This window comes from Mirounga angustirostris, unplaced genomic scaffold (genome assembly GCF_029215605.1).
Source record: "Mirounga angustirostris isolate CCGP_5_RB_7025 unplaced genomic scaffold, mMirAng1.0.hap1 SCAF_12, whole genome shotgun sequence".
NCBI classification, from domain to species: Eukaryota; Metazoa; Chordata; class Mammalia; order Carnivora; family Phocidae; genus Mirounga; species Mirounga angustirostris.
Window position 1 is genome coordinate 55,389,316 of NW_026991720.1, and position 23,071 is coordinate 55,412,386.

At 36.8% G+C, this 23,071-nt stretch overlaps 1 protein-coding gene across 1 annotated transcript in view; it reads right to left on the bottom strand.

The window, feature by feature from the left end:
* HDAC9 (histone deacetylase 9) overlaps positions 1-23,071 on the bottom strand; it is a 918,445-nt gene that overhangs the window by 19,744 nt on the left and 875,630 nt on the right. Inside the window, exon 25 of the mRNA XM_054505257.2 lies at positions 293-440. Coding sequence (XP_054361232.1) covers positions 293-440 — 148 coding nt within the window. The remainder of the gene's footprint in view (positions 1-292; positions 441-23,071) is intronic.

The window sequence follows — 23,071 nt, forward strand, 5'->3', positions numbered from 1 at the left end:
CCATAATGATCTGCACTTAAATTATCCAATGAGGAGTGATTTCTCTATGTATCTCATCCTCTCTAATTCTCTGTGAACTGCAATGACATGCTGCAGCTCTATGTTTCCCATGAAGAATGAAACAAATGAATTCTTGGTGGCCTACAGCATTTGCTGTGGCATCTGTGGCTTTGAAGAAGACAGGTGGTGAAAGTGGAGGAGACAGGTGAAGGAAAGCCTGGAGAGAGGTTCACAAATGCTAATGATGAGCCTGGATGTTACTGACCTTGACTCCCCCATGTGGGATCCATACCTGCTATCTTCTGAAGCAAAGGGCTGTTCTACATCTACCGTCAGGGAGGCCAGGGCAGAAACAGTCTCGGTCTCCTCCTGCAACTGAGTCCCAGCCAAAGCACAACCCCTTGGCAGAGCCACCATCCTTACTGACTTCCAGTACTTGCCTAGAAAAAAAAAGTGCATCATACTTTAATAGGAATTTTAGAGCAGTATTAATCAGAATACTTGTATAGATCCAATTCAGAGCAGTTAAGTTAAAATTCTCTGTTATACACAGCTGTAATTTGGTTTCTTAAATGTTATGATTTAGTCTTTTTCTCAATCTAAGAATGCCAAGTTGTGAGGTGCTCATGGCCCCAAGCCTGAGTCTCTCCTTTGCTTAGAGGGTCATAAAGTGAGGAATAATCCACGGTCTAATGAATTCACTATCAGACTGACAGCTGTCTCTACAATTAAGTAATAAGCAAACTCTGGGCATAGTGCCCTCTAGGAAACCCTCAAGAGACTAGGAGGTAGAAGTCTCATGGAGAAATTGAATGAAATAGTAATGTTAAAAACTGCCACTTGAGCTGTTACCTTTTTATTAAAAAAATGAGGTTAGAGTATTAAAGAAAAAGAAAAGCCCAGAAATGCCAGCATGAATTGAATGGCAACTTTGCCAGAACAATCAGGTTTGTTAGTCCTGGATGTTCTTTCTTTCTCAACTCCAGGGTGTGTACTAGAACAATAACTGATTTAAAACTTTAATATATGCACTGGCTGATGTTGGCATCTTTCCATATGTCAGACGGAAGTTTCATTTTTTGAGACAGGGAAGGGGAATGAGAGGAAAAGAGGAGGTCATTTCATGAGAACACGCCAGTGGAATAAATATGAAAGAGCAAGTCGATGGCCTTCTTGCAGCCTGAAGCTATTTTTTTGTCAAGTGTTGAGTAGTCCCAAATCAAAGCAGGACAATCTTCCTACATGGTGACATGACTTACCAGGTTAGAACTATCTCTGCAGCCTGACCAGTGAAACAGGAATTTGACATGGATTGGGAAGGAAGATAACTGGGTTCTGGACCAAGCTCTGCCACTGACCATCCTATCATGCTGGCAAGACTCTCTGGCACTTCATTTCTGCTTCTCAAAACAGGGGAATGATCTCAAATCCCTTCCAGCTCTAACTAACATTTTGCAATCGGCCTTTCCTTAGCTTACTGTTTCACAAAGGAATGGATATCGTGCTAGGGGAGGAGACTCAGTCTCCCCATCTACTTCCCATGCCAACAGAACCTTCTGACATAGTTGCCTACTACAACTTTACTTGCTGTAACCACCTATTCTGACCAAAGCCTGAAAATCATAAAGCTTTCAATTTGGACCACATGATAGCAATTCTAACTGTGAATAAACCCACACACTAACATTTTGAGGTATTGAAGACATAAAGATACTTCCCTCACACCAAGGAATTCATGGCCTAAATGATAATACTGTGTGGAAAAGGCCCATGTGATCCTGAGAGGAAATAAGTAGAACATATACTTATGATAACGGGAAAGTGAAAGAAGAGTTGCCAGAAAAAAATAATACTTGACCAAGTATTTGAAAGATCATCAGAAGTTAATCAACCTGAAATAAAGGGAGGTGGTGGTGGGAGGTATTCCTAGAAGAGGAAATAGTGCACACAAATGTGCAGAGACTCAAGTCTCAAGTCTCAAGTGTTTTGTTTTGGTTTTTTTTTGGGGGGTACAAAGTCCACTGCTAGGAACTACTGGAATGTTTGGAAAAGTCTTGAGTGTGATGAGTGAGACTGTTGTGGTAGACATGGGCTAATTAACATACAATCTTGAATAACATGTGAATAATCTTGGACTTCAACCTGTAGGTATAAAGGGGCCATTTTAAGCAGAAGAGGCAGGGAATCAGGTTTAAATTTTTAAAAGATCCCTCTGGACAGATCATGGACAATGAACTGGAAGGTGATGAGAGTGGTGGCAGGAAAACCAATTTCACATCTTGGCAAAAATCCAGGTAGGAAATAATGATGTCTAAAACTAAAAGGAAGTGACAGAACAGAAATGAGGAGCTGGACTAAAGAGAAGTTTAGGAAGTAGGCAATGAAAATGTATCTTGGGTTATTCTGTAGTGCACCCCTACCTCTCTTAACTTTGAAAGATGACCCTGAATTGACAATTATATTCCAAGACCCTAATTTTTCTAGATCACAATGTCATTATAATCTTCCTCAAGTTGGAAATACCATATACCATCTATAAGAGCATTCAGCCGTATTGTGTTTCACAAAATATTATTAAACATTATTTTAGCTCATGATATTCAGAAAATTAGTGATGCTGGATGACATCCTTTTCTTTTTCTCTAGAGTGACTAATATGGGGCCTCTGACAAACAAACAACAGGTGGCTGGTGGTTTATGGGTTAAATTATGTTTTGTACACTATAGGAAAAATACTAGCAGTACTGAACTCCTAATACGTGCCAAGGACTGTTAGGTGTTTTCACATTCATAATTTATAATTTCATTTAATCCTAATGATAATTATGTAGGCAATGTTGGGTAATCATTCTAAAATCACATGGATAGGAAGCAGAAAAGTTAAAATATTCATCTGGGACTGACTGACTCCAAAATATCTCCTACTCTGTACTCTGTTGTCCTCCTTTATTTAGTTCTCCTCTACCCTCTTCCTACTACACATTAAAATACAAAAACAGATGCAATATATAAAAATCTCAACTTAAAGGAATTATGTACATTGCAAGAGAATTATATATGTTCTCTGCTTTACTAAAGAAATGATATTTGGTAATAACAGGTTACCCTTGTTCTTCAGATATGTGACTCAGTTGATCCACCTTTTATTGACTCTATGGCATGGGTTTTTTGCACCAAGGGAGACAACCATGTTGAGACTAGTTCTTTTTACTCTTCATTTCTCATAACGTTATACGATTGCAAGCACCTGTTTACCAGGTAAGACACTGACGAAGCTACCATAAAACTGGAGACAAGTGCTCATTGAAGAGCATGAGTAAGAAGTCCACTGAAGATAGAACCTTGAACTAAAAGTCAAGATTTCCACATTAGAGACTACACACTAGACCCAAAGAAGTCATTTGGATCACTCTGGGGCACAATTTCCACATTTATTACATGATAGTGGTGGGGCTTGATGATAATGAAAGGGTTCTCCCTGCTGTAATTCTCAATGATTTTTCTGATCTCATGTTATGTCTTACTCTTGGATGTTAGAATGAATTTGTTCCAGAAGAAAAATCTTACTTTTCTGTGAGTCTTTAAACCCTTGAGGAGGTCAGTAAACACTTACTTTTAGATAATATGGCACATCTAGAATAACCACGGGCTTTAATTTTTAAACATTGTACTCTTTCTTCAAGAAGAGAATTCTTGGCCATAGACAAAACAAACATCTTTATTCCCCAAACACAATCAGGACAGAAGGTATGAATCATTAATAATGATTTTTCAGCAGAATGATAGCCTTTATATATGTGAGTAGTAAGAAAGATTTTAAATAGCTAAGACCTTTTTGAATAAAATTTAATGTGTATAAAATATCCTGCTAAGTTAAGATTAAATGTTGGAAGTTTGGTTTTTATCCAAATGTATGAGGTTTCTGACTCAGAAATAACCCAAAACTTTGAATTTAATATGGCCTCTGGCAAAGCCTATAAAAACAAAGGAAATATTCTACATTAATAATGCATTCATAGACTACTATCTCTATTTGTAAAGAAGAATAATTAAAATGGAAGTGGGTATAGCATAGACTGTGCAATATGCAGCCAATTCAAACTCCAAATTTATGGGTTATATTTTCACATGATGAGTAGGGTTTTTTTTTTCTTTCAGAAACATATGTGCTAGAAAATCATATCTGTTGGCATAAGAATAATACCCTTATTAGCACACAAGAGAAATGAACCAAGGTTTACCACTAGAGTATTTAGGAGCTGCTATTTATAAAGCAAGATATTAGTAACCAGCCACCACTGGGTTGCACTCCTAAAGCAATAAAACTGTCAAAAGAGAGGGGGTTTCCCATTAAAAATGGACATGCACACTCCTTTGGTCATATCCTCTATCCTTATTCATTTTGCCCACTATGTAAATCTCCCCACTTTTCAGCACTTTCTTTTATCTTTTCTTTTCTCTTTCTTCCTTCCTCTCTCCTCGCCTCTTCTCCTCTCCTTTTCCCTCCCCTTCTCTCCCCTCCTCTCCTCTCTTCTTTCTTTCTTTTTCTTTTTTCTTTCTTTTCCTTTCCTCTTTCTTTCTTTCTTTCTTTCTTTCTTTCTTTCTTTCTTTCTTTCTTTCTTTCTTTCTTTCTTTCTTTCTTTCTTTCTTTCTTTCTCTCTTTCTCTTTCTCTCTTTCTCTTTCCTTCCTTCTCTTTCTTTCTCTTCCCCCTCCCTTCCTCTCTGCCTTTCTTCCTTCCTTTCTCTCCATTTAGCCTTCACTATTCTGCATTTTTGTTTTGTCTGATAATGGCAAAGCAAAGAATGAATCTAAAATAAAGGTAAAAACTAGGTAATGGATGCAGACGGTCAAGAATTAGAGGGGAGGCCACAGATGGAGCGTTACTGGGTCAGATATGAGCCAGGAGATGACATACTGCAGGTACTGTGTAATCAGACTTCAGCATAAACCACATTGTTCTTGGTGTCGAGCAATTTGGAAAAATAAGTATTTGCTGACAAATGAAGGTCTGTGTTAAAAATAACCCATCTGCCAAAAGTTTTCCCAACCAAAGCCTCTGACACTTCAAAAGCCTCCCGATTCCAGAAACCTCACCCTTCCCTCATCTTTCTGGGGGCTAAGAATCACTTCTTAGACTTGTTCTTGCCATCTGAATAATACTGTCTTTTGTTATTACACACCATGTTCTCACAGGACAAGAAGCTGGTAGCAAACCTTTTCCAATCCCCCAAAACTTCAGAGATAATTAACACCTGGGACTAACAAGACACCTCACTTCATGGATTCTTCAGAGTTCAGAGCTTCTTAATAGTTTTTTAAGATAGATTTTTAAAGCTAAATGGAGAACTTTATTGGGTTCCAAATTATTGTATATATACAAAAATAGTGATGTATCGAAAGTTGGTATATCAATAGAGTGACCAGGTAATTTTTCATCCAAGTTGGGGCAATTTTAAGCTTAAAATGGGGCTAAAAATAAAAATTATATGCCACTGAAATGTTTATTTATTGGTCAACGAATTGTTTTTATCAGTGGATCTATAAAATATAAAATAGTCCTATTCAAAAGTTTATTTTCACAACTAAAATTCATTCTAAAAAACCAAAAATAGAGTAATTCATGTGTGTCAAAGCACAGTAACTACTGATTACCTAAACATTAGAAAATAACATAAGCAGAATTATGATCGCCGGTAAATAATCATGTTAATAAATTTTGTGGCCATATTTCTCACTGACAAAATATCATTGGTATTTTTATGAAGAATGTTTCAATGTGGTCTAAATATTTTAGACTTTTTCATAAAATTGCCTGCACTTCAAAGTGGAATTTTATGGTTAATAAATTTGAAACTGTGGCATCTTTAATTACTCTTCTCAAGAGACTATAGTATTTTTGATTGACAAATACTGTCTTCACAAGTGTGGTGCTATGTGGTAATTTCTGCTAAATGTGGAATATTTTCACTTCCAATTTTTAAAATATTGAAATGAGTGACTATTTCATAACAAATATTTTCATGACTAATGTCTTTTTCCTCCTTTCATAGGTACCTTTCTTTGGCAAACATTTTATGTAAACCAAACCTATCAAGAAAGTTTTCCCCATTTATGATTCTACAAAATTTTACTTACTAAATTTAGATGCTGCAAAATCATATGACTTCTCAGTTTCATTCTATTCCAGAACAGAATATAAATTTTGCCACTAAGAATAGGAATTTTATCAATGATTCTATCAACAAATGTAGACATCTTTGAAAGCCCAATTACAGATTTTCAAAATCAAATCCTGTGGTTTGCATGTTTATCCTCAACTTGTTCTTTGCTTTTGTAGGGATTAATTTAATTAATTTAAATGTTTTTCTTTAAATTGATCAGAAACACTGTTTCTGTAACTGAAATTCTTTATAGTTTCAAGAGCTTATATTTTTGCTTCATTTTATAACTATTTTTTTTATCAGCTTCACTAAGTATAGTTTACAGTCAATAAAATTTACCAATTCTAAGGGCAGGTTATGATGCATGTTGACAATTATGTGCAGTGATGCATATTAACGACTACCACAATCAAAATACAGAATATTTTCTTCATCCCTAAAACCTCCTTTTGGCCCTTTGGAGTCAATTTCTTACCCATCTTCTTGGCCCTTGACAATCACTGAAATTCTGCCACTGTACATTTGTCTTTTCTAGAATTTCATATAAATAAAACCATATACTCTGTAATCTTTAATACCGGGCTTCTTTCACTTAACATAATACTTCTGAGATTTAAAAGATTCTTATTTTTATCTTATCATCTCTATTCTTGTTTCTTTGTGTGTAATATGATTTTTCTTTTCTCTGGCTTCTTTTAAGATTTCATTATAATGCACCTCAGTGTGATTTTATTCATGTTTATTCTGCTTGAGATTGATTGAGCTTCTTGGATCTGTGGATTTGCAGTTTTCATCAAAAACCTTTTCCCACTATTTCTTTAAATACTTCCCCAACTGCTGCTTTTTCTGGGACTCTAATTATAGGTATGTTAGCCAATTGATGCTGTCCAATATACCACTGATTTACAATTTTTCAGTATTTTTCTCTCTATTCTTTACTTGAATAGTTTCTATTACTTCTTCAACTTAATTATTTTGTTTATTTTGTTTTGTTTTGGTCTTTTGCAGTGTATACTCTGCCATTAACCCTTTCAGGGTACAGAATTTTTTTATTTCAAATACTGTATTTTTACCTCTAAAACTACCATTTGCATGTTTTTTAGGTTTTTCATTTCTCTCCACATTATGCTTGAACTTTCCTCTTCATATTAGGAATAACTAACATTCTTGTCTGCTAATTCTATCATGCCTTGAGTTTCTGACTCAGGTTCTGTTTAATTAATTTGTCTTATATTTCTAGGCCATATTTTCTTACTTCATTGCATATCTGGTGATTTTCATTTGGATGCTTGACATTGCTAATTTGAACATACCTGGTTATTGAATTTTGTTGTGTTCTTTGAAGATGTTGGACTATATTTGGGCACGCAATTAAATTACTTGCAATCAGTGTGATCCCTTTGAGGCTTGCTAGTACTCTTTGTTAGACTGGCTTCACAGCAGGTTTTAGTATAAGGCTAATTTATTCCTAAAACTGAAAGAAAACCATTTTAATATCTCTACATGTTGCCTTATGTATTACAAGGTCTCTCCACTCTGGCTAGTAGGAATGCAAACTATTCCCAATCCTGTGTGAATTGCTTGAATTATTTAACCTACTGGTTTCCCCAGCCTTGTGTAGTTTTACCTCATGCATGTAAAATAAGACAAAGGTTTAAAGAAACTCTTGTACAGATACACAGAGTTCTTTTTCTGTGCAACAACTTCACCTCAAATATTCTGCCCCACAAACTCTAGTCACTTCAGTCTCCCCAAACTCTGATTACTTTATCTTCAACTCAGAAAAACCACTGGATTCTATTTGAATTCTCCCTCCCTATGCTGAATCATGGAAATTGCCTCATATTAGTAACCTCAGGCAACTGTAGGCCTCATTTTTCTCTTTCCTTGTTTGTTTCTTGCCGGGTTCATAGGCCTTTAGTATTTGTTGCCCAGTGTCGAAAAACATTGTTCCATATATATGTTATTCTGGATTTCTTTTATTTCTGATCAAAGGACAATTCCTATAGTAGTTAGTTCTTCATACATGGGGGCAGAGGTCCATTTATTGACTATCTTGATTAATGAATTCTAACTGATTAGAAAAAATAGAATAAAAATTCAGAAACTCATTTACAAAACAGTTCAATATTACTATAGAATAATCATCTTAAACATTTCTAAAGTATGGTTGATAATAGGCACCAAAGAAGAAATTTTGATTACAAAATTTTGAACTGCCATGCTGAAGGTTTCATTTCTTGTCATCAATACCAGTTGTATTTCAAAGACTTGGTATTTCATTTAATCGTACATTTACCTGTATTTCACGCTGTGTTTATATAAAGGTATTGTAAATTTTGAGAAAAATAGTTTAAATTTCCATTGATAGACTAATGAGCTTGCTTGTTTTTTTTTAAGAAATTTTAAAATAAAATTCTATTGAACTTATATTTTATTATTTATAAAAATTAAGGAATTTATGTTCTCTAAAACTAATGGCAAATATATTTCTGTTCTTTAAGATTAAGCTGTGCTCCACCAAAATCTAAATTTGCATATTAACACAAAATCAAATGATCCTATTGTCAGGGTTAGATTTTTCACTGTAATTTACAATAGCATCTACAGTAATACCTTGTGTTTCATTTCTGGCAGATTTATTTCTAAAAACCCTACTTTGATTCCATAGACTGAATGAAAAATATCAAACCATTATTAGAATTAACTGATTTTTTTCTGTTTGAAGTATCTAAGGACACTCTATCATTGAACCAAGAGATTCTTCCAGTGGAAGAACTATTACCTCCAGTGGAACTATTACCTCACTTTGGAGCTTGAAAAGAACACTTGAAATTGAAAATTTATTTTAAAAATGTAGATGCATGGTGGTTTTATCTAAATAAAAAGTCATGCTTCTTAAAGTGATATGTAAATGCACAATCTGCAACTGCACTTGTTAAACTGCCTCCTTTGGCCTTAGTTTTTTTTTTTTTTTCCTTTGTTTTTCTTCTATTTTTCTTTTATTTATTTATTTACTTTTTATTTATTTATTTGACAGAGAGACACAGCGAGAGAGGCAACAGAAGCAGGGGGAGTGGTAGAGGGAGAAGCAGACTCTCCACTGAGCAGGGAGCCCAATGCTGGGCTCAATCCCAGGACCCTGGGATCATGACCTGAGCCGAAGTCAGATGCTTAACGACTGAGCCACTCAGGTGCCCCTAATAATACTAAATTTTAAAGTGGACACTGCCACTCATTCAACAGCATAATGTCTTCAGGGTTCATGTTACTCATGATATCACTATGTCCCCATGATGTATGATGAACATCGACAAACATTTTGTGTAAGTTACATGGTCATTATCAACTTTCTTAGGAAAAAGCAATCGAGCACTATATCTTTTAACATGCACATTTGTTTCTGAGCGCCTTTCAGCTAATAGTATTGATAGCAAAATTAAAATATGTAACTAACCACAAAATAAATAGTTGTTAAGTTGCAATGTTCAATAATTGATGAAACCTCTGTAGAAGAAACATTCAGAGTGTAAATGCTGCATTCAGGACTACTCTCTCTCTATTTCTTGAATATATTTTAGCCATCTATAACCTTTATTCCCCACATTTCCCCTAATCCCAACCCCTAGTGACTTGGTGCCTTCATGCATGTCACAAGCTGTGGCTTTAGCACACGTGCCTGGTGTACCAGGTGGCAGCAATGTTAAATATTTCTCCTTCCACCTTCCAGGCCAGAATTTTAGGTGGCTTTTACAATTGGTGTCTATTATTTCAACATCCCATCCAGATAACCACTTGTTTCAGATTTCTCATTTTTTAAAAACCAAATTGGTCTCACACCCTGTTTTTGTAAATAAAGTTTTACTGGAATACAACTGTGTTCATTACACACTGGCTATGGCTGCTTCCTTGCTACAATGGAAGAATTAAGCAGCTGCAACACAAAGCCTTACACATTTACCATCCTACATGGTACATAAGAACTTTGTTGACCTCTGATTTAAAACAAGGAGGTATACAGACTAAGTGTTATTTTGTAAAAAAAAAAAAAAAAAATTACTCTGGCAGCACTTTAGAGAGTAAGTGGAGAAAGCAAGAGAGGATGTGGGTAGACTACTTTGTAGGATATAAAAATGGTCCATGAGAAAGCCTGATTTGGGACAGTGGCCATGGGAACAAAAATAAGTGAATAGATGAATGAAATGTTTAAGGGATATGACAAACAGGATGGAGTAATGGGCTGGATGTAGACAGCAATGGAAAGAAAACATGAAAACTAACTCCTAGATTCCTGTCTAGCAAAACTAGTAGGAAAAGGGTGCCATATACCTGGATCAAGAAACCTGGAAGAGGTTGAGGTTTGGGAAAAGAATAATGACAATGGCTTTGGACATGTTGACGAGATGTGCCCTTGTGGTATCAAGGGAAAGATGCTGAGCTAGAACTTTAATAAACAGACCTGAGGTCTGAGCTGAAGATATAAATTTTTGGAGTTATACATATAGAGATGACTATGAAGCTATGGTCTGGGACAAACACAACAATAAGTAAAATGATATGAAACATTTATTGAATGTCTATGATATGCTTATGTTAATGTATATGTATATGTTATTTCATATAATTTCAAAACTACCTTGTTAAGATAGAATCTTTCATTTTCTTTATTTTATTGATGAGAAAACTGAAGTAAAGAGGGTTGAAATAACTTACTCATATTGTACACTTAGAAGAAGAATATATAGTGTGAAAAGGATTTAGGTAGAGAATGATGGGCTCAGTAAGAAGAGATTCTACATTTAATGTTGCATCCAGGAGTGTTAGGAAGGGCTCCAACAGTCTGTTTGGTTGGTTAAAACATGGACAAAAAGCTGGTTCTCAGTGAGTGATTTAGAAATGTCAGACCTTTCTTGGTTTAATGAAGAGGAAGGGATTCAAAGACATAGGGAGATTGGACTGTTAGAGTATATTTGTCCTTTAGGTCCTACTCATCCACACTGGAAAGGTCCAGAAGACATGCCTTTTACCATAACTCTAAGAAATAAATTTGTGAGGGGAGGGGGGTCCTGGAATTCCTGAAGAGCCTTGTGATTGCTCATTTCTGTAGACCATAACTTACAGTGGGAACTATGGTCACTGAATTGGGAAACCTAAGTACAGTGGAAGTAATTGGATCCAGGTGGCAGGGGGCAAGTGGCAGCATTCAACTGCGAAAGGCAAGGTGGGTATGGCTGCATAATGGACAGCAGAGTCAAGGTAACTGGTTTGATAGAATAGTGGAATGGCCTTTAGAAGACTCAGTTTCAGTGTAAGCCAGGTAGTTATATCTTGTAGGACTGGGGCAAGTTTCTCTAGAAGGATGCATATGCTCTAATCAGCATCCAATATATGGTGCTGTTTCTTCCATATCCAGGATTCATGTGTTCACAAATCAAAGGGTGGAAATGGGAGTCTCACCACTCAATATTACACCTAGTCACCCACTGGCAACATTTTTACTTTCTGTTCCTGAGACCTTACACTCTGCTAGATTAAAGGTCCTAGTTCCAAAGGGAAGAAAGCTTCCACCAGGGATAAAACAATGATTCCATTGAACTGGATGTTAAAACTTCTGCCGTGCCACTTTGGATTCCTCATGCTTCCGAATCAATAGGCAAAGAAAGGAATTACTGTGCTGGCTGGGATGATTAATCCTGATTATCAAGGAAAATTGGCCTGCTACTCCACAATGGAAGTAAGGAAGAGAATGTGTGGAATACAAGGAGGTCCCTTTGGGCATACTTTAGTACACTATGCCCTGTGATTAAGGTCAATGGAAAACTACAACAACTCAATCTATGCAGGACTACTAATTCAGAATGAAGGTCTGAATCATTCCACCAGGTAAGGAACCATAACCAGCTGAATTGCTTCCTGAAGGCAAAGGGAATACAGAATAGGTAATAGAAGAAGGTGGTTATAAATACCAACTATGGCCACATGACAAATTACAGTAACAAGGAATATAACTGTCAGGAGTGTTTCCTCCTTATTTTTTATGAATATATTTGTATGCAAGTATCTTTGTTTTCCTCCATCCCCTTCTCCCTTATCTTGTAACATAAGATGCATCAACTTTATATCATAGCATTTAAGTATTGTTAATTTTACATCATAGTATTTATGGGATACTGAGAAGAGCAAACATCACTCAAAACTGTAGCTACTCTCATGGTGAAGTGCTTAGTGTGTTTTCAGTTGTAGTCAGGAAAGTTGTATCATGTTAGGCAAAACCATGACTTTGTTATTTTCTATAAATGGCAATTAAGTATGGTTTAAGATGTGTATGGTGCCAAGTTGACAAGAGGTGGACTTGTGATGGTTAATTTTTATTGTCAATTTGACTGGGCCACAGAGTACCCAGTTAAACATTTGGTTTAACTATTTGGTTAAACATTATTCTGAGTATGTCTGTGAGGGTGTTTCTGGAAGAGACTAACACTCGAATCAGTAGGCTGAGTAAAGCAAATTGCCCTCCCTACTATGGGTGGGCCTCATTCAGTAAGTTGAAGGCCTGAATAAGGGAGAATTCTCTCTCTCTGACTGACAGTCTTCAAGCTGGGACATCAATCCTTTTGTCTTTGGCATCAGAGTAGAAGTTAAACCATTGGTTTTCCTAGTTCTTGGGTCTTTGTACTTGGACTGGAACTATGCCAACTACTTTTCTGGGTCTCCAGCTTGCCAAATGCAGGTTTTGGAATTCTCAGCCTCAATTACAACTGCATGAACTATTGCCTTATAATATGTATTTATTTATATTTATATTTGTTATAGTTATTGTTAGTTATATAGATTATGTCTGGAGGATCCAGACTAATATAGGTAGGGAAAAACCAACATTTTGTGATACCAGAAACCAAGAAAGTGCTCACAAGAAGACAGAACCATGTCAAAAGGACATAGGAGCCAGCCTGAAAGAGCTCCAAACGACCAGAGCTAAAATACTTGTGCAATAAAATTAATAATGGGAAGAAAAAGGACAGTTCCTCATTACAGATAATTCCCAAATAATAACTTCTAAGGAGTAAGGAAAATAGAAAATCAGCATTGGAATACCAGAGTAATAATTTCTTCAGGTAAGATCCACTGATGGCTGCTAAAATTAGTGGACAAAGGGTTGAAAAAAACCAGGATATTTGCATAATTGCAAACTATCTTTCCAACATATTTATTAATTCCAAAGGGAAACATGGTAACATCACATTAGAGAGCTCCATAATCAAGTGATCCAGGTTAATCTCACCAATAATAGGACATATTGACATTATGTACCACAGATCTGAAGCACTAAGCAACTGCATCACTGCTGTGGTAATCTTGTCCAAAATGCACATCCTCACTTTACTCATGAGAAAACATCAGAGAATACCAAGCTGAAAGATGTTCATCAAACTAATTAACCAGTACTCTTCAAAGTGTCAAGCTCATAAAAGGCATGGAAAGACTGAGGAAATGACAGATGTAAGAAGACTGAGATACAACAACTAAATGTAATGGGTCAATCATAGACTGAAACCTAGAATAGAACAAGGAAATTAGTGAAAACCTGGTGGACTCCAAAGAGAGCTGACAGTTTATTTAATAGAACTGTATTACTGTTAATTCCTTAGTTTCTGTAATTGTGCTAAGGTTATACAAGATGTCAACATTCAGGGAAGCTGGATAAAGGTCATATGAGAACTCTGTATTATACTTGCAACTTTTCTCTAAATCGAAAATCATTTCAAAACAAAAAGTTTAATAAAATCACCTTTTTACATCTGGCAGCAAAAAGGCCACTGGTGACCATGGGTCAGATTGCAACCAGACTAGAAAGGTTCTGACAGGGATTGGAGCTAAGAAAATGGGGATGACTAAACAGAAACAATTTTCAAGACTTTGTTCCAAAAGGGTTGAAGAGAAATGGGTGGTAAACTGAAGGAATGAGGTAGCTGGAGTTTCCTTTTGTTTTTTTAAGATGAGGGGTATTTTAGGGTGCTTAAATGTTGACGGCAATGAACAGTTCAAAAATAGCAGTTGGTAGCTAGAGTTTAAGGTTTGTTGCTGAGATTAAGAGGCGAGGTAAAGGTAAGATGGATAGAGGTTTGAGGACGGAGAAGTTTGAAAGAGTAGTTGGAAAGGTAGAGCAAGCTGACCTGAGAAATACAGCAGGATTATAATGGGTCCATTTGAGTTTGGTGATCATAAATTTACAGGAAGCCAAACTGCTATGATTCAGGACAATCATGAGCAGACCTGTTTATTTAGGTCCAGTGTTGGAGAAAGTTCTCTGTAGAATATATCCAGGGTTGAGATTTTATTAGATTGGTAAAGTAGAAAGGTAAGATTTTTAAGGCAGATTGAAAGGCAAACGAATTTAAGTGTTACTGTTTTCAAGATAGATGTAGAAATGGAGAAAAGAAAGGAAAATGAATTAAAAGAAATGATAAATGAAATGAAGAGTCTTAGGTGTGTGGGTTGACAATTCTATGGCATATGGGTCTGATGTATCCCTCTCTGGCAAGAGATATGCCTGCCAGTATTGGCTTGGGATATTTTTTTTTCCCCCAGGTCTACTAAGACAGTAACAGATGGTCATCTGCTCTCCAGGTTCCTATTATTTCCTTTTTCATTCTTTATTCCTATGAGTGTATGTCTGAAAAACAAAACAAAACAGAACAAAACCCCTCTTTTTTATTATCTTAGTGGAGTTCCATGGAGGAGGGAAAGTACATGAGTATTTTTAATCCGTTTTCATTACTTGAAAATAGTGCCCTTCCTCCATTTTAACCCCACAAATAAGGCTTATTATTCTCTTGTTTCTCTTTTCTGTTGACTTTCCCTAGTGGCTTGTGCCCTGTGTACTTGATTTTATCCATTTATTTAAATAAGTATATATTTATTTATTTGAATTCATATGAATTCAAATTTTGAATTTGAATTTGAGTTCATTTTGTTGAACTTGATCTCAGCATATACTGGGGTCTAAATTAGGGACACTTTTGCTTCCTTCAGAACTAGGAGTGGACCAAGATAAAACCTCTTTGGTACCCATCAAATTCCTATCCCCAACTATGATGCAGACCTTAGGCTTTCTCATGCACTGATATTGTCATTTGACCCAGGGATACTTTCCCTGTTTGTGTTACTTACTCTATTAAATTTCAGCTTATTTCTTTTTTCCTCCTATTCCCTTACATTCTAGTAAGCCTAGTAATGTATTAAAATAGACTGTTTTAATGTAGGCAGAATCTCTCATATTTTATGAGAGGTCTAGTCGAGTGTCTATCCTGGGATATCTGGGAATAGGAAATGTGGTGAAACTCTGTTCTTACCTGTGAAAAGAGGAAGAGGAGGTCATATGCTTTTACAGAAAATGGGCTTTGATAGCATAGTCATATCAGAATTCAAATCTTGGTTTTCCTGCTTACCTGTGGAAAGACCTTCAACAAGAGACCTATATATACCATGTTCATCAGGGATATTGGTCTGTAATTCTCCTTTTTGATGATATTATGCAGCCATCAAAAGGAATGAGATCTTGCCATTTGCAACGACATGGATGGAACTGGAGGGTAGTATGTTGAGTGAAATAAGTCAAAAAGAAAAAGACATGTATCATATGATCTCACTGATATGAGGAATTCTTAATTGCAGGAATCAAACTGAGGGTTGTTGGAGTGGGGGGTGGGGTGGGAGGGATGGGGTGACTGGGTGATAGACACTGGGGAGGGTATGTGCTCTGGTAAGCGCTGTGAATTGTGCAAGACTGTTGAATCTCAGATCTGTACCTCTGAAACAAATAATGCAATATATGTTAAGAAAAAAAAAAAAAGAAGAAGAAGAAGAAGGTAGCGGGAGGGGAAGAATGAAGCGGGGGAAATCGGAGGGGTAGACGAACCATGAGAGACGATGGACTCTGAAAAACAAACAGGGTTCTAGAGGGGAGGGGGGTGGGAGGATGGGTTAGCCTGGTGGTGGGTATTGAGGAGGGCACATTCTGCATGGAGCACTGGGTGTTGTGCACAAACAATGAATCATGGAACACTTCATCTAAAACTAATGATGTAATGTATGGGGATTAACATAAGAATAAAAAAAAAAAAGAAAAAAAAAGAAAAAAAAAGAGACCTATACTTGTTAAGCCTCAATTCATTAATGAACAAGATGAGGAAAATAATTATGCTAATTATGCATTGCAGAGTTGTGTGAGGACTAGACATAATATATATAAATACCTAGCAAATGATCCTTTCCTGTACTTGACCTTCTAAATACACCTTATCTCAGTGAATGGAATCAAATGTATGTGTGAAGCTCATCTGGGTGCTAACAGCTGACTGTATAATTACAATGCATTCCTATTCTTAAAGAGTGTTCAGTCCTGGAAACATGCATAGTTTTATTTATTCTCATGGTTTGATCAGTTTTGCCTTAGTAGAACATGAGTGCAAGAAAAATCATAATTACAGATGCAGTTGGAATAAAAAAAAATTCCAGACAAATCTCTAAGCATATAGCAGATTTTCCTTTTGGCTTTGGTACTTTATAGTATTAGTGCTCCACCAAACAATAATTAGAATCTCAAAATTTCAAGAGAATGGTTAATTAGAAGTTCAAAATCAACTTTCAAAGACCTACATGTACAAGTTTGATCTGGCTCTGATGCAAGCAAGGGTTGGTGGGGTTAATAGTAGGAAAATGTTTAATGCTGCTTTTCTTCAATGAAGGTCTGCCTGGCCCAGGTCTGCAACGTCAAGGCCTCTGTCTCAGCCAAAAAAATCTATGACAAATAGCAGCTCACACCTGACAACAGTCAAGGTTTTAAACTCAAAAGGGCAGGAACTTGAAATTCTGCCAATCCTTGCATTTTTCTGCGATTAGATGTATTTTGCAAGTTTACAAGGGGCTCCAAAGTAGATTCATAGCTCCATGGCTCCTTGTAATTTGGCACTACCCTTCTAGAACTGACTGACTAAACCTCAATTAACCAGAACTTCCAAAATTCCAAATCATCAGTTAAATTGATTTTTTTCCTAAACATGTCATTTTTTGAAGAAATGCAAAAAGGATACACAAAAATTGCAAAAAGAATGAATTTATTTGTGAGATAGAATAACATAATGGTTAAGACTATAGACTCTGGAACTACACTGCTTGATTTATGATGTTGCCTTTATCCACTTATTAACTGTCTAACTTTGGGGAAGTTAATTAACCTAGATGTACCTCAGTTTACTTGGCTGTAAACTGGAAATGAAAATAGTACCTACTTCATAGGGTCGTTAAGAAGATTAAATGAGTAATTTATATTAATAAGAGTGCTTAGAACAATACCTGGCACACTGAAAACACTCAGTAATTGTTACTTTTTTATTTGCTAGCAGCTTACAGGATTTGCAGTGTGTAAATGATTTAATCTAAAATCCCTCAATAACTTCACTGTAGTAAAAAACTGATATTTAGGATGATGCTGCCTCCCCCCCAACTTCAAGCATTTTAATTAACAAAAGTTCTTCTTCTTCTTTTTTTTTTAAGTAAACTCTGTGCCCGACATGGGGTTCAAACTCACCCCACGATCAAGAGTCACATGCTCTACCAACTGAGCCAGCCGGGCATCCCAAATTTCTTTAAGTCTAATGTTTTTCATCTTCCTCTTCAAACCGTTATTTTCTGGCACTGGTCCCTATCACAGGAAGTGACACCACCATCTACTCAGTTGTCCAAGTCTGAAATCTAGAAATCCATTAATCCCCTCCATGACAATTAATTACCATACCAACTCAATTCTACTTCTGAAATAAACTGCTCACGTCTGACAGTAAGCCATGCTAAATCTCCTGTCCTTACTGCAGGCATAATAATCTTTTGCAATGCAGATTTGACCACATTCCTTCTCTGACTGAAATGAATCCCCAAATCCTTATGAGTTAAAAGTTCCTTTCCAACATTGTGGGTTATCTCTTATTCTTCTTCCCTGGACCTCAATAGGATGAAGATGGAGGAGAGAGGAAAAGAGAAAGAGATAAGAAAAAAAAAGATAGAAAATCAAAATAAAATAAGAAGGAACAAAAAGAGAAGAAAACTGAGTGTGGTTTAGGATTTGGGTGTGGAGTCAAGAAGCTAGTAAAGCTTTTAAGATGATTTATGCAGCACATGTTGCAATCTGGGGAACAACTCTTTAATCGGTGTGCATAACCCCATGAGGTCAAGATATTGGACAGTTTCCTTACAACAAGAGATGTATACATATTCCTTTCAGCTTAGAAACAATCTGGATTTTGTCCTGATTTGTCTGATGTAAATGCCCCTTCTCCTTGGTAAGGGGGGTAGATAAAGGGTATTAGGCTAAAAGGAGGAAATGGCTGAGAATGGCATTTCACTTAAAAAAGACAATGGTTGTCTCTTTAGAACAAGTCTTACTTTAATAGCTTTGTCTCATTAATTACTATCTAGATCTCTTAATCACCAAGAGAAGTGAATAGCACTCCTCTGATTATCCACTTAGTGGGTACATCAACAGTTTATTTTATTTTACCATCTAGTTATCTCCATTGGAAATAGAGTGAAAATGAAATCAACAAAATTAGCCTTCATTTGCTTGTAAAATCATTTGTTACTTATTTCTTTTTCTTTTTTAAAGACTTTATTTATTTATTTGTGAGAGAGAAAGAGAGAGAGAGCATGCGCACAAGCAGGGAGAGTGGCAGGCAAAGGGAGAAGCAGGCTCCCCACTGAGCAAGGAGCTGATGTGGAACTTGATCCCAGGACCCTGGATTCATGACCTGAACGGAAGGCAGAAGCTTAACCTATGGAGCCATCCAGGCATCCCATGTTACTTCTTATTTCATTGCGGTGCTTGAACCAGGGGATAACGGACTACCTCAATTACCTGGTCACGTGGTATATTCTCCTGCAATGAGAAAATCCTATCCCTTTTCATACTGGCCTCAAAAGCTGGGTAAATTCAGAGGACCACAGATTCACTTCTCATTGACCTAAATAACTGTGTGTGTGTGTGTGTGTGCACGTATGTGTGTCTTAAGAAATAGAGATTTAGCTATACTGATAAATTTTATATGCTGGAAACACGGATGTTGTTTGACAAGAATATACATGACAAATACTGTCCCTTCCTCATTCTGGCCTATGTAACCATTTTGCTGTGACTGGCATAGAAACTCTAAGAAGACCCCAATCCACTAAACAAAGGAAGAATCCTTAGAGTAGGGAAGAGATGAGAGTGGGGGCGGAGGGGGGAAATAACCATTTTTTTTAATAATCCTGATTCTTATTTCCCATTTTGTTGCCATAGTAGATCCAACTTAGTAAAGTAGGATGGTGATATGCCATGCCATTCCTCTTGAAATTTCTCAGAAAAGTTAAGTGGCTTATTAATCATGGCTTGTGAGTGGCAGAGAGGATTATATTGAAGTTCCTGTCATTTTTAAATCCTCTACACTAGTGTTTTTCAACTTATCAGCTGCAAACCACTGGAGGGTTGCAGCAAAAATTTTAAAGAATCCTCAAATCCTTGTGTACATATATATTTTTCTTGATCCACAAATCAAAAGATACTATGATTATCACTATTATCATGTAGGCGGTCTAGAAAACTGGTTGACACTTAAAAAGAGTACTCTTCTTACTAAAAATTTGAATAAATAAAAGGAAACCATGGCTCTGTACTTGTGGTTTTCATATTTTGGGGTTTCACAGATCAATATCAGTATCATTCATTATATGTTTTGGAGCTTAAAATTATAGTCTTTCAAACTACATGAATTAAGTTTTATGGAAAACTCACTTCATGGTTCCTCCCTTCAAAATCAGTGAACATGGTATCATGGGCCAGGACTGGTGTGAAAAAAGGCATTTGGGAATCTTGCTTCTTATCTTCCAATGCAAAAGAAAGGAAGAAGAGTGCAATGGACTCCATAAGTTGTTAGGATGGGTTTTATGAAAGGAAACATACATATGAGGATCATTTATCCTTCTCTGGGCTGACTCTTATCTGGCATCACTTGTTGGTGATTACAGTCATCAGCCAACAATTAATTTCAGCTCTGAGAATTGCCATCTCAAAGATTAGTGACAGAAATGGTAGCTCACAAGTAATCCATATTCTTTCCAATTTAGAAATGATTCATCATTATGGGTTATGGAAGACAGAAGAAAAGAGCTTGCATATATTTTGCCCATTCTTCTTAATCTCTTGTCCGCATGGGTTAGCCAGCCAAGGAGTATAATTACCTTAGTTAAAAAAATCAACCTGGCTAAGAAAAAAAATGTGGCAAATACTGACAGATTAGCTGATTCATTCATTCAATAAACATTTGCACAATGCCTATTATGTGCCAGACACTGTGCAAAGGATTCAATGACTAAAAACAAAGAACATCAGCAAAAACAATCCCTGCTATGAAAACACACAGGAAATGTGCCTAATCTAGAATAACAATGAAGAGATACATGGCTTCCCAAAAGAGATAACATCTGAACTAAGTCTAGAAAACTTATAGGGATGAGGCAAAACACTTGTTAGCAGAGTGAACAGCATGTGAAAACATGAAGCTTCTTGACCATCTCTTTTGTCATCTCAAAAATGGCTGATCTTTGTATACATCCACCATCTTGAGATGAAACCAGAACCTGACCTGTCAGGAGGGGTCTTTATTACCTGTCAGGAGGAATGGTTGTCCTGACGTGTTGCCTCATAAGGTCTTTTCTTCTCCGTTAAATGAGTAACATAAACAAGGATAGGACAACAGGGATGGCCCTGCTGCCAAATATTATCATACCTGTGGCCAGGCAAAGGGCCAATGCTAATCACAGCCTCCAGCACCTGCATACCCTCAGCTGGAGGGCTCAGTTCTCAAAGAGAAATTCACATAAGGCCTGTCAGCACCTCACTGTCTGCCTCAGGACAAGGCTATCTAGGAACTTGCCTGAATGTTTCCCACATGCTACAAATCCTGCTTCTCAACATTTACATAGTTATCTGATATTGTAGTCCCAAGCTGAAACACAAAAGAATCCTTCACAACCTGTACTAGGAGGTAGACTGAAATTCAAACACCTCCCAAAACCATTCCCTGCATGCAGAATTTTAATTTCTCAAGCCATTATAAAGTTTGTTACTCGGAAACATTGACTTTAATTTTATTGCTTTATGGACCTTATGCAGCCCCTTTCTGTTTCTGTAGTCTGGAAGAGTGGCCCCAAAGACATACAATTAAATGGCCCCAAAAGACACACAATTCACAGAACCACATAAAATGTACCACAGAGTGTCAAAGCCAAAGTCTGAAACAACTTTCTCTGTAGTAATTTCTACTCTATGTCCCAAATGCCAAGAGATCACTCTCATCTTGTCTTTGTCTTTCCCTTTACCTTGACTCACCATTCAGTTCCTTCTCATCCACAACCTTAGTTCTTTCTCCCTGTGGTGATGTTAGTATCAGCCCTTCTTGGCAAATACCTTTTCACATCACTAACACCTTGAATTTTATCAGGGCTGGCTGCGTAATTTGCAGGGCCCAGGGCAAGATAAATGTGGGCCCCTTGTTCAAAACTTGATAAAAATTTAAAGACAGCAACGGTAAGAGCATTAAACCATGCACAGAACTCTTCTAAGTGTGTGGCCTATGTGACTGCAGAGGCTGAACACCCATGAAGACAGCTCTGATTCTCAGTGGCCAAAATAGGGTCATGTACTCATTCCTTAACCAATCACTGTGAAGTGGGTTGACTAGTTTAGCATTAGACTAAGAACAGCTCCCCTATAGCTGGGCATAAGTTCATCTTCCCCTGAGTTGCATGGTATCTGGTGACAAGGATTCATGAGTAAAACCAGGCTTTTTTTGAGTATAAGTGAGGAAGGCATTGTTGCTGAGTAGCCAACAACATCTACTACATTATATGTCTATGACTAAGAAAAAGGAGGTCTTCTTCAGAAGCTCCCTTTGATGCAAGCTCTGGTTCCCTAGGGCCTTGAAGATCAAATCCTACACTTAAATCTGCCTACTTTTGATTCCCAGGCTCCCATGCACTTCAAACCTCTCCCCTGCTGCCAACCCTTTCTATAGGTACCTGCAGGGGTGAAAAGATGTGATTCCTGTCCTCCTGATGATTATCCTCTAACTAAGGAACCAAGACTAACAGACTATAAAATACACAAAAAACTCAAATAATAGAAAAAATTTAAAGAAAAACGCTACTAATTAAAATCCACATGTTATTGCTGAGAGTTTATGGAAGTATTGGATTTATAAGTGCTGGGTGCAATCCTCACTAGGAGTTCAGAAGGAAATGGAATTTTAAATGGAGTAAGTGGTTAGTGTTGGGTACTATGAAATGAATTTTGGAACAGAAGACTAATATCCATAATCCATAGGGGCAGATTTCTCATACAGCAGGTTGTGATAGAATGGTCTTTTTTAGAGTCAAACAGGTTTGTTTGGCTAGTGCAGACTGCAAAAATCACTTGAAAATGTAATTTTTGGTAAAAGGAAAAAAAGTCATGCAGTAGAAAGCCATTACTAGGAAATTAGATCTAATACAAAAGGCAACAGTACAGTTTCTGAAGATACAAACTATGAATTTTTCATACCTGTGTAAAAATTGAGACCTCTGGTTTTGTTGTTCTCTTCCAAACACTCACTCTTCATTTGGCCCAAACCCTGTTCAGTCCTTAAGACCAGGCTCAGGCTCTATCACTGCCATGAAGCCTTCCTTGAACCTTCCTTGAGCCTTCCTCACTCTAGCATCTCTCAACACAGCTGAAAGGGACTTAAGAAAGAGAATGCTCCTTTTCCATGAGCTCAGTGCTCCTCATGGCCCTGTACTGGAAGATTTATTTAAGCATCTCTCACTCAAGGGATTGTAACTC